We start from the raw sequence: 17,113 nt of genomic DNA on the forward strand, positions 1-17,113 counted from the left end.
AAAGTAATTTAGTAAAAATTGGATTTCAAGAAGCGCTATTTACTGATTGCCTTCTTTTTAGTTCGTGAACATTACGCAAAATTAGGGAAAAAATCCGTAGATGCTTAAAAAAATGAGGACACCCAATTTTTTTTTACGTCACGCTGCGGTCGAGTTTCCGCGAAACGTGTCTTTTTCGTTTCCGCCTGCCAACTGAGTGTAATCCATCGATTAGTGTTTCCATGTCGTACGGCTACAAAAGCAGAAACGAAGATTACGAGGACGATAGTCGAACGGCGCCGGTCGAAAGCTTTGTCGTCTTTGGTACTGCCTTTCCTGAACAAACGGAAAAAGACCGACGAGCCGGGGTAAGCGATGCAGGACAATTCGTCCCCGTGTGGAAACAAGAAGCCAGAGACGAAAAAGGTCGAAGACGATTCCACGGTGCGTTTACAGGCGGCTTTTCTGCCGGTTACTTTAATACAGTAGGATCAAAAGAAGGTAAGACAAGCAATGGCTTCTTCCTCACCGATTGTCCCCATTCTTAATCCCATCGCAATGAAACGCAGGATGGCAGCCTTCGAATTTTGTTTCGTCCCGATCGTCCAGAAACCAACAGCGAGAACTGCGACCAGAGGATTTCATGGATGAAGAAGATTTGCAGGTACGTTTTAAAGTTGGCATTTCAAAAAACTTCAACCGATGTGAGTAACACACCCACTGCAGGAATTAGCTGATGCTCGAAAGCTGGTGGCGACGGAAGAGTTTGATATCTTGGGTGGCACCGAGAAAGAAATGGCGGCTCGGCGACAACAGCAGCAGGAAGATGAGGCGAGAGGTGGCACACTTGGATTCTTAGGAAGCAGTTTAATGAATCTGATCGGACCCTCCAAGGATTCGGTGGGGATCAAACTGCTACGTAAAATGGGCTGGAAACCTGGCCAAGGCATCGGGCCTCGCTTATCACAAAAACAAAAACGAGACTTGGGTGAAGATGAGGAGGAGGACGACGACGACGCTATGCTTAATGTCACCTTTGCACCGCGCGATACCCCCATTGTGGATTTCACCAATAAAACCAACGCTCACGGTCTCGGTTACGACATTGAAAAGTACGTGCCTCAAGTAGCTGAGATGCGACGACTCCGAGATTTGAAAGGATCAAGAGAGACCGACGAAACGTTCGGAGGCACGCAACGGTCTGCGTTTGGTGTGTTACAGGGCGGTGGCGCAGGAGGATTCGGTGTAGGCACGTTTGAAGACGAAGATGAAGATATGGATGTCTACGGCGATTCAAAACTGCGAGACTACCACCATTCGCTCTACGACGATGACATGGATCAAGACCGAGAAATAACAAGCACAAAACGTCGACATACTGAATCAAAAGACGACAATGTCTCCAAGAAACGGTGCACAGACGGAAGATATCCACTCAAAGGATTTATTGTCTCGATCCAAGCACAACAACTAGGCAAATGGTAAGCTCGGAATGAGCAGGAAATTCATCCAACCAAGAGGACTAAGTGCTAAGTGTTTCTCTTTTTGACTATAGGTATCCACCACCCACGGTTCCGGCTGATTTTGATGAACGAAAATCGGTGATCTCTGTAGAAGGATCGACGGCTGTGGCTGCACCACAGTACGGACTGACTTCGGATGAGCGGGGGGCAATGTTGGGTGAGAAGCCGATTGAAGCACGATCTGTTTTCGATTACATGCCGCAGCGATCCAAAGATCAATTGGACACAGTCTTGAAATTCGTTATCGACTCCGGTAAAGACCGATCCAAGCTGGCCGATTTTCCTACCATCACAAAAGAAGTGGCCAATCTGGCCCTTCGCGGTTTCATGCCGTACGGTGACAATCCCAATAAACAAGGGCGGTATCGTGCGTACCTGGAGAACCAAGCCGGTCTGTTGAGCGAAGATGGGATCCCCAAGGACAGCTTACCCATCCCGGAAGGATTGACGTATGAACAGGGCATGAAAGAACTAGACGAGTTTGCCAAAGCGGCTCGCATTTTCCGGCCCGTGAGTGCCATGATGCAAGGACGATTCGCCTCGGCTCGAGGTGCAACGAGTACCCTCGATCAACCCTCGTCCATGGGTGGTCTGAAAACCGAGTCGGAATGGCGTAAAGAAAAAGAAGAACGAGAAAAGCACGAAGTCAAGGCACCTCAGAAAGAGGTAAGCATCGGAATCTCATGCTTCAGAAAAAAATGGATTCATCTCATATACATATTTTATAGTTATCTCAAGAAGCGCAAGCGGCCGCCATGAAAATGTTTGGTCAGCTCACACGAAAGGTCAAACCATTTTATCCTGCGCGATTGGTATGCAAACGATTCAACGTTCGTAATCCTCATCCCCATCATGATCCAAATGCTTCAGCCGGTGATCTGAGTCGGACCCAAGCGGGATCTCGTGAAGCCTTGAGCGAGCAGTCGATGGAACATATGTTGAAAGATCGCGTCCCAGCTCCGCCTAAACCTATCGAACATGATCCAGCATTGAGTGCTGTTATACCCAAACCTTCAGAACGTACCAAAGACAATGCCGAGCAAGCACCTACGGATGTTGGCATTCCACAAACGACGCCTGGATCCATGCCGCCGGCAGATGGACCAGCCTTGGATTATGAACGTCCGTCGATGGATATATTCAAAGCTATTTTTGAAAACTCGGAGGATGAAGATGAAGAAGAACAAGACTACGAGGCCGGAGCGCTAGCTGAAACAGGGGTTTCTGCGAAACAGTCATCCACCGCACCATCGTCAACAGCCATGGAAGAAGAAGAGGACGACGATTTTGTTGGACCACCTCTACCGCCACCGCCAGAACCCGAGCCAAAGTCTGAACCGGCTCAACCCTTCCGTCCCATGTTCATATTGCCAACGGAGCGCAACAAAAGTAGTACAGGAGCAACCTCATCAGGTATGCCATCGGTTGTTTCTGAAGAGATCGTTGTGCAACCTTTCAGGTCTCGTACAGATCGGGATCGGTTAAAGCGGCGTCACGTCTCCGTGAGCGATGAAGAAAGCAGAGAAGAAAGCGAGGAAGAAGAAGATCATGATGATCGAAGAAGGCATAGCCGTAGCCGATCCAAACATCGAAAACGTAGCCGCAGCAGAGAGCGACATCACAAGAAAGACAAAAAGAAGAAGAAGGATAAACACCGTCACAAACATAAGCGAAGTTCATCTCGGCGACATGCCAGTTCCGATGAAGAAGATACAACCAAAAGATTGATCGAGGAAGCAGAATGGGTGGAGAAGGAACCGTCTACTTCATTGGCCGAATCACGGCGAGAGAAACCGAAAGATCAAGGAGGAGACAGTAGCCATCGTCAGCGGCAACGTATGCGGGCGGTCGACTTTTGGTAAATAAGATGATGGCATATTTAGATGGCCAGTCTGTATCTTGGAATCTGTTGGCACGTCAAATATACTATTGGCTTCTATCCCTCTTGTACATCCCTGACTCGGTTCCTGAGGTCTTTCATCTGATGTAACCAAACATTATGTATTTGAATAAGGAACACAGAAGCATGTCCTACCTAAATTTTCTTCGTACTAGAGAAAAGCTTAGAAAGACAATGGTGTAATTAGAGAAAACATGATACACATGGGAAGTAACGAAAATGGAGAGGCAAAACCAATTCCGGCGACGCGGAAGATCTCTGTGACACATTCCAAGCAGGCATCAAGACATGCCGCAGTGAAAAAAGTTCAATGCAACGTTGAGCGAAACAAAATGCTGAGTGTAACCATGTTACAACGTGGAAAATAAGAACAAATAAATAGTAACTCAAAACTTACAGTAACAAAAAATAGGGCACCCTTTTAAGTAATGGGCGCTTTTCAAGAAAGAGTGCGCTAATATCAACAAATACGAATTGCGTCATCACCCCAATTTTAAAGGACAACATACGCCTTGAATTGCCTGCCAGCAAAGCTGCAAGTCTAAACAAGCTGTCATGACATGAGCATGCCACATATGTGTCTTTCAGTCACAATGATAAGATCTATGTCTGCCGTGATATAGTCGTGTTATCCCCGAATAAAAACTCAGTGGGTTGGATCCTTTTTTCCAGGCACAACGGTTTCAGTCTTCGAAAGTTGTTTAGCACACTTTGGTCGGCTTAGAATGCTTTGACCTCCTTAGGACTACTTTGACAACCGAAGATATCGCTGAGCTATTCCTTGAGACATCCACTAAACCCGTTCCATGAATTATTCGTGTAGCTCGCACAGTGAAACAATAAGAAAGCTAGGAAATCGGTTGATGGTGTATTTAAAGTGAACTCTCTCTCATAGTGCGCGAAACGGCTTATGAGCTTTATCTATTGATACGTAGATAAATTTACATATTCTATAATCGTGTGCTGTTTCAAGTGTGGAACTGCTCCTTATTGTCTGATTCTATGCGTGAAGTACAACCCGCCGAAGCTGTCTCCGTCTGAAATTCGAAAAAAAAAGATGTATTTGATCCTCAGTTGCTCGCCCGTGCTTAGAGCAGGCGACCAAATATACTTCCATTATTGGCAGTTTTCGTATAAAACTTACAAATTGAGAAGATATCCTCTGGTGGACGTTGCACTCAGCTAGGCCGATCTCTGATGCGAAGGCATACTATGCATGGAAACATCGTCGTCGAAGCCGACAGCAATACTTGGCCAATGGGGAAGGCAAGAGAATCTCAAAAAAAATGTAGGGTGTCTGTTGCACCATGTTACCCATCTGAGGGGTCACAAGGGAACTGAAACTGTGTGATGGAATCCAGCTGTGTGAAGATCTCGGTGACACAGCGTTGCAATCCTTTGGTAGAGCCACAATGTAACAATGAAAATGGGAATCTATTAGTAAAAAAAGAAAACGCTGTGTGTGACAGGTAACCTAACATGAAGCATGGAAAACTTGGCTTTTGTTCCTTGCTGTGATACGATGCCGACAAAGCAAGCTCTTCTTTCATCTTTTTCATTTGGTTTCGAACGATACGTGCTCAGGGATTAGTATTCTGTCTTGAGTAATGAGATGATGTTGCATCACTGTTGTTACGTCGTTAATCACCGTACGTTTCTCCTCTGATTAACCATTCTTACCAAAGGGTCATGTTATTTTTCTGGAAAATAAAAATAGTGCTACGTAAATGGTAGCAGATGATCGTGATTGTGCGAATTGCGAAAACCAACAAACAGCTCAACCTCTCGATCCTAGAGTTTGGTGTCATTTTGTTTGATTATCTTTTTATAGGTGCCAGTTATTCGGTTGCTGCTGTCACCAAGGCAGCTGGCGTCATCGATGATAAACGGATGGGATTGTGGAAAACAACAGAATGACAAACATATGGCAATAGCATGTTCTGGAAAAACAGGTGGTGCAGTATAAGCCCGTGGTGTTGCAGATATCTCTTTGCGAGTAATTTTCTATTTTTGGATCCTGGTTTCTCTATTTACCGGCCCATTTTCAGTTCATTATTAGAAAGGTAGCACTGGACAAATGCATTTACAAACTTCAGGTACTACGGAAGGAATTTATGCCAAATTCCAGGTATGGCATGGCAGATTCTGTCAAGATGGCGTCAGAGCATGCTGTTTGGTTCACTTGCGTAGAGTGACAGAAAATCAAGAAACGTGGTAAACAGAAAAAAGAAATTAGCTAATCATGACGAAGCCAAAGGTTGTACACACAGAAAAAAAAAGACATGCGAGATGCGCAGATCTTAGGCGTAGTACCAAAATGAATGATGAGCACCATCTTCCATGGACCCCCCCCCCCCTATCAAAAAAAAAGAGGATAGTTCCGTGACATTAAATCGGGTGGCGATGGCTCTGCCTGCATTTTCTGCTTGAGTTCGCTGCCATTTGACGTCAATTCGATAAAATTTCATGCGTACTAACAGAATCCGGAGAAGTGCCTTGCCATTGGTTGTTTGGTCTCCAAACTATACCAAATAAATGAATCCTAGAAACTACTTAATTTCATTCCCAGAGCAATCTGAATAATACCAATTTTTGATTCTCTAAAGGTAGATCGCGCGCTGATCCTATAAGCTGATCTCTGTGGATTAGTGGCTGGTGCTCGGTCGATTCTTCAGAGAAAGGGATGTCAACTATCAGATTAGATGACATCTTTTCGCTCAATGGACTCTGTTTGTTAATCGTAAACGAGTGATTCGCATTACCATAGTTACTTCAATGAATGATGAGAAGATCTCTCGTGACTTATCAATATGATAGGATGACATATGTCTCAAAAAATCTCGTAATCTAATTGTCATAAAAACCACCATTTCTGAGTTTCATGGCATTTGTCGGTTTGTTTTGCAACAGCATGATTTTTTGATCCACGCCAAGTCAGGTAAACACGTTAGACTTGATGATATCTGGTGATTAAAAAATTTTCCTATGGCGACATAATACTGAGGAGAAACATGTGATGAAATGGTTGCACCAAAGTAAATATTTCCAGTCATTTCATCTGATCTGGATGCTTTTTGATTGGTAATTCGAGGCAGAAAAAGCGGTAGTTGTTTCATGACTCGTGCAGAAAATCATGTCACGCAGAAAACAAGAATGTAGAAAATTGTATTTATGTATATGAAAGATCGAAATAGATGGCTGCAAAAGTAGATCTTTGAGAATTGGGATCAAGTTACAGTATGAAGTTTTTCCGTAATAGTAAGGGAAAAAAACCCCTATGCAAGGAAAGAATAAAGTTACAGACATATCCGATGGAATGTGGATTTTTTGATCTTTTCTTTTTCTATAAACCCCATTTTTTTTCTACCGATTTTTGCTTTTTCTGCTGCTTGTTTTCTTGTTGTTTGTATTACTGTCTGACCAGGTTGCAGTTGGAACAACAACAAAAATTCAGAGGGTTACACATACCACGATTCTGCTTTTTTCTCAAGAGACACACCGGCGGCCCGGCATGCATTTCCGTAAAAAGTGATATTCACAGCTGAACCAATCACGTTCAAGGAAAATGATACCGGGAAGGCTACCCCACTTATCTGAGTCATTGTTGTGTCATGAATTCCGAATGAAAAAAAAAATAAGGAAATGGCGGTTCTATCAATCTTTCACTGGCCTGCACAAAATAAAGCGAAAACTCTAGCCAACGATTCGGAAAGAAAAGATATATGGGGTAAAGCTCAAGAGATCGTTAGTACGTGCGGCATGGAATAATTATGAAGTCAGCATGAGCTGGCGCCATCAAGAACGCGCCCGCCAATCGGTTTGTGGCCATTGAAATATTGTCATAGTAGCCACAAGGATCCGAAAGCGTGACCCTGTTTCTATGGAGAATGTTGGCGACCCAAGTTGTGAAAGAGTAACGACTATATTAATTTGAGCTGTTCCTTTAATAGCTCCATACGACCAAAAGTACAAGGTGCCAGGGAAAACTAAATTTATCAGATGCCAGGATGATCAAAAGGCAAAAGGGAAAAATAATTGATTGTAAGCTCAGACGTGAAACGTTACACCACCTTCCATGCACACCCAACGAAAGAAAATAATCAAAAAAAACAATAAACTGTAGGTTGTCAAGGCCATTTTTATGCAAGGCGCGTGACTTTTTTTTCTAAAAATTGCTAACAGTCCAGATTCCTTTGGAGGATTAAACTTTTTTCACTCCCGGTGAGGGTCATATTTGATTGGTGCATGACCTCGCGACTACTAAAATTGGCAATACGCTCTGGTTTGCCTGCCATATATAAAAATCGCCTGCTTTGAATGCATTTCCCTTGTTGTTGTTTTTTCTTTATTTACCCTTTACCAACGAAACTTCAATCATCGATCTTGTATCGTCTCAACATGTTTTCTCATTTTCCGTCGAACCGCGCGCTAGCTGCAAAAAAGCTTGGGATCCCAGCACCAGCGAGTTCCGCACCTCAAGCGTACGTCTGATTGCAGTTCATCGCTTTTAGATAACCAATTTGATTAACCCGTTCGTACTTTAGACGAGACGATGGATCTTATTTGCTACCTGTACAAAAATCGCATCCTGTTCCTACGACGATTCGCCATTGGTAAGGGATCGATGGATTTTTTTAACAATGAACAAGGGCAGAGTTCTCATCATTGAATTTTTTGGTTTCGCGTGCAGGCAACTGAGAGATGTTATTTCTAGTCCCCTTCCTAACACCGTGGTTCATCCGCATGAGAATGCCCTTCATTTTGTAAATGACTGATTTCCCACATGGCGGGCAATATCCCAAGATGGCTAAACAGTGATAAACTTTTTTTAGTACGATACTAAGAACGGGGCCGATTCGCATGTCCTTGCGGACCTTCCTTTTGAACCGACCTCACTGGATACTGGGTAAGAAAATAATGTGCATCTAATTGCCGTGATCCGAAATTAAATATCTAAATTTTTTCGGATGGGTCATAAAAGGTATGGTTACGTCGCTTTAGCCGGAGCACGAGGTATGGCCATGGTGCATGAAACAAGCACTGGCTGGTCGGCGTCTTTCAACTCGGGTCCAGGCATGAACAATTCCATCCGTCTTTCCCGTCATCAGAATGAGATCCGGGTAACTGTCTGCAACAACGATCACACCATCAAAGTGTACCGGGTTCCCTCGATGGAAAAACTATTCACGTTAAACATGCCGACCGCCATCAATCACAGTAAGTTATCCAGGTTGTTAAATGTGAGGGAAAGGTTCTGGCTTCTAATTTTTTTTTTTTTTTAGCTGCCATGAGTCCCGATGGAACGAAAATGTTGGCGGCTAGTGACGGTGGAGATGTGTATGTTTACGATGTGCAGGGAGCGGGCGAGTATAAGCTGTTGGCGACATACAAGGCATCGAGTGAACCGGCGCTGTCGTGCGCATGGAATCAGTCATCGGAAATTTTTGCCGTCACCAGTCAAGATGGGTTTATCAATGTGTGGAATATCCATGGCGAGAAACTATGTCAACTGGGATCGACCGAAGGCCGCAAAACACGACGAGCAGCGAGAGCCGTGCAATTCAGTAAAGGACCTTTGGACTTGCTCGCTTACTCGGAACATGTGTCCACGGTCAACATTATTGATACACGCACCTTCAAGTCACGACAAGTGGTTCGGTTGGCTCCCTCGGACATGGATTACCATATTGCCGGTATGACTTTCTCGCCTGACAATCAGTCACTATTTGTTGCATTGGAGAAGTCCCTTGTCGAATTGAAAGTCGATGTCAGTGCAAGACGTCAATTCCCGTCCCACCGGATACACTTGTTCTAATACCCCTTCATTGCTGTTTTTCTTTGTTTTTTTCGGTTTTCCATCATTTGCATCATCTGTGTATATTTCTCCCCTTAAATCATATAAGCATCCATAATATCAGTTAATAGTAATACCAATTTTGTTTTTGTCATTCATATTCTATCAAATGTGATATGACTGCACAACCGATAGATAGACACACATTTGACTGGTTTGGATGAAATCAACATGAACAATGTGATGACACTGAATTTTCTGCAGTGGCGTATCTCATGATTGGTTCATTGCATCATACTATTCCACCCTCTAAACGAACTTATGTGTATGTGTGTGTGATTAGTGTGTGTACGAATAAAAGTCTCGATATCAAGTATTACAACGTATGATACAAAACGGGATTTTCTATTGGAATAAATAAAAATTATTTTGACGAGGTTCGAAGCTACAAGCATTAAGATTAGATTAGTGATCAATTACAATCGCACCCGATCTAGCGCCCTGCTAATGACAACTTACCTGCAAGCCGTGCATGCCCTTGATTTCATCCTTCAGCACGGCATTCACCATGCGATGCTGTTTGACAATAGAAACACCTTCAAATTGCTTGGAAGCAATATCAATTGCGTACATTGATCCGCAGCCCCCTGTGGCAAACACATGAGTATATTGTACGAGGGCATCCCGTTGCCGGGTTTGTTGCAATGATCGCCATAGCATACCTGAAACATCCATCACTCGGAGACGGTGAGGTTCGAGGGAATCGGTCAATTTATTATAAATCAAGCGTTCGCCTTCGGAAAGGCTGGCGACCTCATCGTTGGTCTCGGTCGAGTAACGCTGCATCAACATGGAACGTCCTGTCACCGATGGCAAGGCGAAAGAACGTGTAGCACTCAATCGTGCAGCCGTAGTCATTCTAGACAACATGATGCGTCTTTTGTTTGTAGTAAAAGTAAAGGGAAAGAGAGTGGCAAGGATTAGAAAAAAAAAAAATTTAGTGAGTGGGGGCACGAAATTCGGCTGTGACTTTGTGGAGTCAAAAACATGCTTATCCCCAAGGCATCTTTTTTTAAGTTGCAACTTTTTACAACGTTTCCTAACATTGTATCAGGCCAATTCCAACAGAAAAAGATGGTCGATTGATTATCTTCACAACTTGCAAGCAATTAGATAGCCTGATAGTTTGGCAGAGAATGAATAACGGTGGGCAAAATGAGTAAAACTGCGGAGACGCGTTCCTGATTCGTTCGTCAATCAAGACTCTTGTCGTATATGGTAAAATATCTTTCAAAATCCGTTGTTCCCCGAGATTCACTTGAACAAAAGGAAACATGATGCTCAACCACGTTACTGGAGTAAAGGCATCTCAGGGATCAAAGAAGCGAAAAGACAGCGTATCCATGATCCTGTGTATATCAATCGTCTCCCTCTTAATCATAAACCACGAATACCCAAATGTAGATCCTGTCCGTCTGATTCCCGTATCATTAGTATTAAACTCTGTAACACGAGTTTTTCGTTGAGTTGAGAACAAATGAAAACAGATATAGCACCATTTCCATTTTCTTTTTTGTTTATGGTAAAAAAAAAGGTTGAAAAAAAAGGGGTCGAGTATAAGAATTATCTGATGAGCATGATGATGGCACCAAAAGAAAGGCGCTCAAAACAACAAATGGATTCAAACAGTTTACTGATCCTTGACCTTCTTGGTACCACGGAGGAGACCGGTGCGGCGGGCAGCGATCAAACCGACCTTTTGACCGGCGGAGCTGTCGCGAGCCACAGTAGAAGCATGACCAATGTGCTGATGGTTACCACCACCGTGAGGATGGTCGACGGGGTTCATGGCAACACCACGAGTCTTGGGCCAGCTGTTGCGCTTGACTCTGTACTTGTGGTAAGCACGACCAGCCTTCAAGAGGGGCTTGTCAATACGACCACCACCAGCAACGATACCAATAGCGGCACGGGAGGTGGAGGGAACGATCTTCTTGGCACCGGAAGGAAGACGGATACGGGTCTTGCCATCTTCACCGTGACCAATGACGGTAGCGTAGTTGCCAGAGGTACGGGCAAGAGCACCACGATCACCGACCTTTTCTTCGACATTGCAGATGACGGTACCTTCGGGAACGGAAGCAAGGGGCAAGACGTTACCGACGTTCAAGGTAGCCTTCTTACCAGCATAGATGAACTGGCCAGTGTACATGCCCTCGGTGGCAATGAAGGTTTCAGTGCGAAGCTTGTACTTGTAGGGATCGCGGAAGACAACCTAGACGATGAATGCCATAAAGAAACGAAATTAGTCTCATTGAATGCACCACACACTCTCATTCACTTTTTTTCCAGTTTACCTTGGCAAGGGGAGCACCACGACCGGGATCGTGAACAATCTCCTTGACGATACCACGAATGTAACCGTGACGTTCAGCAAAGTCAAAGACTCTCAACTTGGCAGCACCTTTACGGCCGACAGTGTGAGCCTTGAAGATGCTTCCGGCACCTTTTCTTTGAGCACGAATGACGCGACCCATGTTATTTCAAATCTATTCAATCCAAAATTGGCATTAGTTCACATTCAACACACCGATTCCCATTGAGGTAATTTTCGTATAGAACTGGAAGGCGGGAATGCGTTGTTATAGAACGACTATCGCTTGGAATGTGTAGAAAAGATCATCCATCCATTCGAAATCTCTATTGATCAATCTCATCGATCATCCGATGTGTGCATCCATCCCGCTCCATTCTATAATGCCTAAAATTGAAAATAAAAAGAAACTCACCCTTTGGCGTGGAAGGAAGGGAGGATGGATTCACACTGGCCTTTCAACATCTTCATGGCTTGCTTGCAAATCCCCAGACTGACATCGAAATTCATACCCCGCCACTCACACCTCAAATATGGCATGACCATCACCCACAAGGTTCGCTCCAGAAAGCCGGCGCCAAAAGCACATTTTTGATGCTTGATACGCTGGTGTCACTCATTTCCGTATGTTTTTGCCTTTGAAGGGTTGGTGTGGATTCACGTAGGTCACTTGTGCCTGGTTTGTTCTTTAAAGCAGCAAAGGCAGTGACTGTGGTCTTTAATTGATTTGTTTGCTCCGGTTTTTGGGTAAGCGCCCAAATGAAGGCTTCGTTTTTTCTCCCATGCAACAACAGATCCAACAACGTACCCAGTCGTTTACTCTCTTATCACGCGCGGAAGTATTGTCCAAACAGTGGCAGCAGAAACAAGCCACGTCCGTCGCTCTGTTGACGTCCATGAATAATATCCTTGCTCAGCATGAAGCCAGTAACGACGCCGCTGCTTTGATTGCCCAATTCAAACTTGATCCCGCTCAACTCGCGTATAAACAGTCGTTAGCCTTGGAAGAATGCATTACACAGCTTTATAAACTCATGGAATCGTGGCAAGAGTTGGTCGCTGAATGGCAGCACCTTGAACACGATGCCAACAAGTATTGGACAAAAACGTTAACCGTGCCGTCACCTCAAGGGCCTTGGCCACTGTCGAACGAGGCGCTGATTCAGGTCACCGCCGTCCGTCCTCAAGATACCTATGATTACATCAGCCGCCTTTATACCATGTACAAATCAGAATATCACTATAAAAAAACGCTGATGCAGCAACTATCCCAATTTTTAACACGGATCAGCGACTTTGACGATTTTACTGAACGGTGGACTGCTCAACCTCACCTCCACCCAAACCTGCCTGCAGATATCTCGGAACGCATCAAGTTGTATAAAACAGTGAAAAAAGTGGTTGAATCCGTTGATTAAATCATGACGAGGTAATCCATTTTGTGAACATGAAGAGAAAAAAAAAGGTGTATTTGATCTAATAATCTACATTGAAAATTCTGACAGAATGATCTTCTCCAGCAGATGCAAACTGTAAACGACCTGTTTCCGGTGATTTGGCCTTTCTCCATGCAATGGAACGCACCACACCTACATGGCTCATACTAGATGCCATTCATTTTTTTTCATCAGTGATACCATTCATCATGCATAGTTTTTCCAAATTTCATAATCGTGATATATACCTTGTATCTACGTGGCACCATGACTCCCATTGATCTACCTGTTGTTGTAAAGCAGATAGCAAGAGTATCCGACCATTCTCCAATCCAACTGCAAGCACATAACTAGAAATGACAACGTTTTTTTTTTTTTAGTTATGGAAACATTTCGCGAATAGATCATTTCAATCCAAACTTACCGTTCATTTTGTACGCTGATGGGAGCGAAATCAAGCGATGTGACGGCTTCAGGACACTTGATGGTAGTCACGCATTCCCATTCTGATGAGGCCGATTGTTTCCATATCTTGATCGTCTTGTCGCGTGAACCAGTAGCGAATAATTGGTCATCGGCACTCCATGAACAATCCCAAATGATACGAGCATGGGCCTTGTTCTTAGTCATCACCAATCGATATGGAGTTTCTGGTAATGAGCAACATGTTTGATGAGTTCTTCTGTCTCCTCTCCGTAACAAACTTTTTTCCAAAATCCTCTTTGTTTTTGTTTCTCTGTTTCAACTTTCTTTTTCCATTACCTTCATTTCCTTCTTGTCGTTCTGACAGTGACCACATACGGTCTCTTGATACGGTTAATAACCACTTGTCATTGTGAGAGAATCGGGCTCGAGTGACAGTCAAGGTGTGAGCGGCGATCTTGGTTGGCACTTCTTTCCAGTTGGAGGTATTGAACAGACGAACCACAGCGTGCTCGGGATTCGCGGCTTTGCATGCCGTGGCAACGTATTTTCCATCGTGAGATGCATCGGTACAAATGATCTCGTAACCGTGACCGTAGCTAATAATATTTACGATGAATTTTCTTGATACAGCTCATTCTCGCAACGAACTCCCACTTACAGTTTCTCAACTTCAGGCCATAATGTGTGTTGTAACAAATGTTCTTCGAAAGGAGGACGTTCCATAGTTTCCTTGAGGGCTGTAGGCGTAGCGGAAACACTGGCATAACTCTGTAAAGCGCTGTGGCTTTCCTCCGCATTCGCCATTTCTTCAATATCAGCTTCGAATACTGCCTTGTTGGACAAGCCCAGCGCGGGTAGATTGGCACCCACAGGCCGTTTTTCCTATTCCCACCGCATATGCCCAATTAGGTTTTTCAAGCATAACGATCGCAAACAATCAAGCTGTCTACTTACAATTTCAGAAGCCATGTCCTTTTCTCCCGTCAATGCAAACAAGCTCTCGACACAGGATCGAGGAGCATCAAAGACTCGAAGCACCTAATAATAAAGATCAATATCCGTTTTAGATTACAGATGTGCTTCACCATTTCCGTCAGTCAATGGGTCCATGGATTTTACCTTTTCGTCAGCGCCACTAACAAATTGCCAGGGGTGCGTAAAGGTAATACATTTGAGATCATATCCGTGAACTTGAGGTCGACCGACTTCATGCCATGTTGAAACGGCGGTGCCGTCGATTTGTCTATTCCATGGCGCAAACATACGAGTTGTTTGATCCAAACTATACATCGACGGATGAGTATGCCAATATTTGAGACCCCTCCGATGGCATTTTTTTTTCTCTCGTTTTTACCTGACAGAGACCAAAAACCGGGATTCGGGATCCCACGCAAGTTGTTCCACCGGTCGAAAATGGCCGCTAATAGAGACCTCTGGTTCCCAATGGTTTTGATCTACCATCGTCGTCGCTTTTAATACCATGCGTCACAGCAAGCTACAACTGCCTTTGTGGATTCATGTTTACCATCATTGAGTGACACGTCTTTCCACAAATGGAACGATCCGTTAGCGCCATGAGAAATGACATGCTTTCCTTCCGGACTAAAGAGAGCGCCGCAAAAGCCAAGGTAACTGTTGCCACCAATATCACCCATACGGACCTGCATTATATCGCCTATCGTTCAATCATCGTTCCCGAAATCGTTGTCTTGTTGACTCAACTTACATCATTAACCCAAACACCCGTGGACGGATCTGGGGCCCAGATCATCATGGATTTGTCACTGGAAGCAGATACCAAGCGCATGGGTTGCTGGAAGCTTGAGACGCCATCGGATCCTGCTGTCGATGTGAGTATCCTTTGATACACTGCATTAATTATCTAACGAACATACCGGTCATCATGCGTGGTTTCTCCCAATCAACACTGTAGACCCAATCGTCGTGGCCCATCAAAAGAGCTTCAAACATGAGTGAAAACTGGGATGGACTAATTATCAACGGAAGTCAGTGGTTGATCCTCTGTTTCCTGCATGGCTTTACTGTACCTCGCGCCTTCTGCTGGGTTATCGACGGTCACTAAATGGGCCTTGGTGCTTAGCTGGACGTCTTCGCCAGTCCTGTGCAAGAAAGATGAGTTAATCGTGAGGTAAATGCAAAGCAAATATGGATCATGCATACAATGCGCTTTCTTGCAGAGCTTCTATGAGTTCGTTGGTGACTGTATCTTTCTTTGCGTCGGGCGACGACTGACGCTGAGGCTCGGTGGGATGATGAGGAGAGATTTTCCAAATACGAATGTAACGATCCTGAGAAGCACTGGCCAGCATAAGATCACCATGGACCAATGTATGCGTCATGCCCGTCTTTTGAGTCGCATCGGCGGTTTCACCAGTGTAGGTCGCAAAAGCCAAGGATCGTACCCAGTTATCGTGACCCTGCAATGTGTGTGCCATTTCGAAACCTCCTTTGCTTGCCTGAAAAATGTAAATAAAGATGCGTTTATCCGTGTGACCCGTGGCAAGGACAGGCACTGGACACTCTCGTTATTCAACCATCCATCGTCAAAAAATCCAAATAGCTTTTTTGCTATTTCTCAATATACCTTTGGTTCCGGGTAAATAGGACAACGCCATGGCCAAGGGATATTTCAGATCGCATTGCAAGGTTTGGACACACATAACATTATCTAATGGATTATATCGTCCACGTGGTTGGTAACAGTTTGGACGTATCAGCCTATACGTGGTTCTAGCCCTTACCTGTCGTATCGTCCACAACGGTGCGTTCCCAAATGCGAATGGTGCCGTCGGCCGAACCGGTAGCGATCAAATCTTTGTCGGTGTCAATTACCGAAGCACGCATGCAGCCTAAAGTTTCAATAGCGCCGGTGTGGCCTTGGAGCGTGGCGGAATTGACCCACTGAGTGAAAAAAAAAAAAAAAAAGAATTGCATCGATCGTCAACCCTGCTATGATACGGCACAGATGCGTCAAAATACCTTGTTGCCCGACTTTTTCCAAATCTTGGCGGTATTGTCTGCTGATCCCGATATCAACGCTACGTCCTCGAGCTTGGCTTCGTGACCTGAGACAAAAAGCATAAGTTGGCCGTGGTTCTTTTAGGATAACGTTTAAATGCCTCCAGACCAACACGTTACCTCTTTGAATAAAATCGACACAAATGACACGATCACTGTGACCAAGAAGAGTCTGCTGAATGCCGTGGCTGGTAGGCAACTATATATTTTTATGGTAATTTAGCCTGCGATGGCTGGATCGTAAAGAGGGAAAGAAGACGTTTACCAGTGGATCGTAAAGGGCGATTAGCTTTTCTGCACCGAATGCAAGCAAACCATTGACGCCCCACGCGGCGGCGTGAGCTGTACGGTTGCATCCTACAGTAATAAATTCGGTCGAAACGCTCGGCATGATGGATATAAGACGCGAATGCGACTGAATGCCTCGATTCAACTGGAGTTGCAAGGGAAAAGAACCAAAACCCCGTCCAATCGACTCGTCGATTTCCCCGTTGTGACTCGATTTCTTTCATTAAGCAGCCACTGTTGTGTGCATGAAGAGCTTGAGACGTCGGCGTCTGAAATACACATGAATTTAGAAACGACGAAAGCTGGGATAAGCAATAATCGAATATGTGGTCCAATGGAAGCAAAAATCGCCAC

General features: G+C 44.6%; 7 protein-coding genes across 7 annotated transcripts; 4 read left to right on the forward strand and 3 right to left on the reverse strand.

Annotated features, from left to right (window-relative positions):
* Positions 1–221: 221 nt before the first annotated feature.
* On the forward strand, positions 222–3,364 carry BYT42DRAFT_609781 (uncharacterized protein; the record flags this gene model as incomplete). The annotated part of the gene is made up of 5 exons (XM_051571311.1): positions 222–480; positions 549–643; positions 706–1,460; positions 1,535–2,168; positions 2,231–3,364. 5 exons carry the CDS (start codon positions 222–224, stop codon positions 3,362–3,364), a joined length of 2,877 nt encoding a protein of 958 aa, XP_051428554.1.
* A 4,144-nt stretch (positions 3,365–7,508) lies between these two features.
* BYT42DRAFT_28050 (uncharacterized protein) lies at positions 7,509–8,260 on the forward strand. The gene is made up of 4 exons (XM_051562837.1): positions 7,509–7,521; positions 7,585–7,883; positions 7,947–8,015; positions 8,093–8,260. Exons 2-4 carry the CDS (start codon positions 7,720–7,722, stop codon positions 8,175–8,177), a joined length of 318 nt encoding a protein of 105 aa, XP_051428555.1. The 5' UTR covers positions 7,509–7,521; positions 7,585–7,719; the 3' UTR covers positions 8,178–8,260.
* A 109-nt stretch (positions 8,261–8,369) lies between these two features.
* BYT42DRAFT_487900 (WD40-repeat-containing domain protein) lies at positions 8,370–9,217 on the forward strand (the record flags this gene model as incomplete). Its single annotated transcript, XM_051563839.1, has 2 exons — positions 8,370–8,619; positions 8,685–9,217. The coding sequence occupies 2 exons, from the start codon at positions 8,370–8,372 to the stop codon at positions 9,215–9,217; spliced, it is 783 nt and encodes a 260-aa protein (XP_051428556.1).
* A 403-nt stretch (positions 9,218–9,620) lies between these two features.
* Positions 9,621–10,114, reverse strand: BYT42DRAFT_542201 (bola protein; the record flags this gene model as incomplete). The annotated part of the gene is made up of 3 exons (XM_051565607.1): positions 9,621–9,641; positions 9,716–9,843; positions 9,919–10,114. The coding sequence occupies 3 exons, from the start codon at positions 10,112–10,114 to the stop codon at positions 9,621–9,623; spliced, it is 345 nt and encodes a 114-aa protein (XP_051428557.1).
* A 772-nt stretch (positions 10,115–10,886) lies between these two features.
* Positions 10,887–11,733, reverse strand: BYT42DRAFT_591511 (60S ribosomal protein L2; the record flags this gene model as incomplete). The annotated part of the gene is made up of 2 exons (XM_051570545.1): positions 10,887–11,471; positions 11,554–11,733. The coding sequence occupies 2 exons, from the start codon at positions 11,731–11,733 to the stop codon at positions 10,887–10,889; spliced, it is 765 nt and encodes a 254-aa protein (XP_051428558.1).
* A 284-nt stretch (positions 11,734–12,017) lies between these two features.
* Positions 12,018–12,999, forward strand: BYT42DRAFT_553094 (uncharacterized protein). Its single transcript, XM_051566444.1, has one exon. It carries the CDS (start codon positions 12,353–12,355, stop codon positions 12,986–12,988), a length of 636 nt encoding a protein of 211 aa, XP_051428559.1. The 5' UTR covers positions 12,018–12,352; the 3' UTR covers positions 12,989–12,999.
* An 18-nt stretch (positions 13,000–13,017) lies between these two features.
* On the reverse strand, positions 13,018–16,933 carry BYT42DRAFT_28166 (WD40-repeat-containing domain protein). The gene is made up of 18 exons (XM_051562842.1): positions 16,737–16,933; positions 16,592–16,670; positions 16,433–16,518; positions 16,195–16,354; positions 16,038–16,121; positions 15,614–15,965; positions 15,481–15,552; positions 15,328–15,422; positions 15,159–15,271; positions 14,958–15,093; positions 14,787–14,886; positions 14,552–14,714; positions 14,387–14,470; positions 14,091–14,314; positions 13,769–14,028; positions 13,431–13,656; positions 13,255–13,356; positions 13,018–13,173 (listed from the first exon to the last, which is right to left on the reverse strand). The coding sequence occupies exons 1-18, from the start codon at positions 16,860–16,862 to the stop codon at positions 13,047–13,049; spliced, it is 2,589 nt and encodes an 862-aa protein (XP_051428560.1). The 5' UTR covers positions 16,863–16,933; the 3' UTR covers positions 13,018–13,046.
* Between the last annotated feature and the right edge of the window lie 180 nt (positions 16,934–17,113).

The sequence above is a fragment of the Radiomyces spectabilis genome (assembly GCF_025331425.1).
Source record: "Radiomyces spectabilis strain NRRL 2753 chromosome Unknown BYT42scaffold_1, whole genome shotgun sequence".
Taxonomy (NCBI): Eukaryota; Fungi; Mucoromycota; class Mucoromycetes; order Mucorales; family Radiomycetaceae; genus Radiomyces; species Radiomyces spectabilis.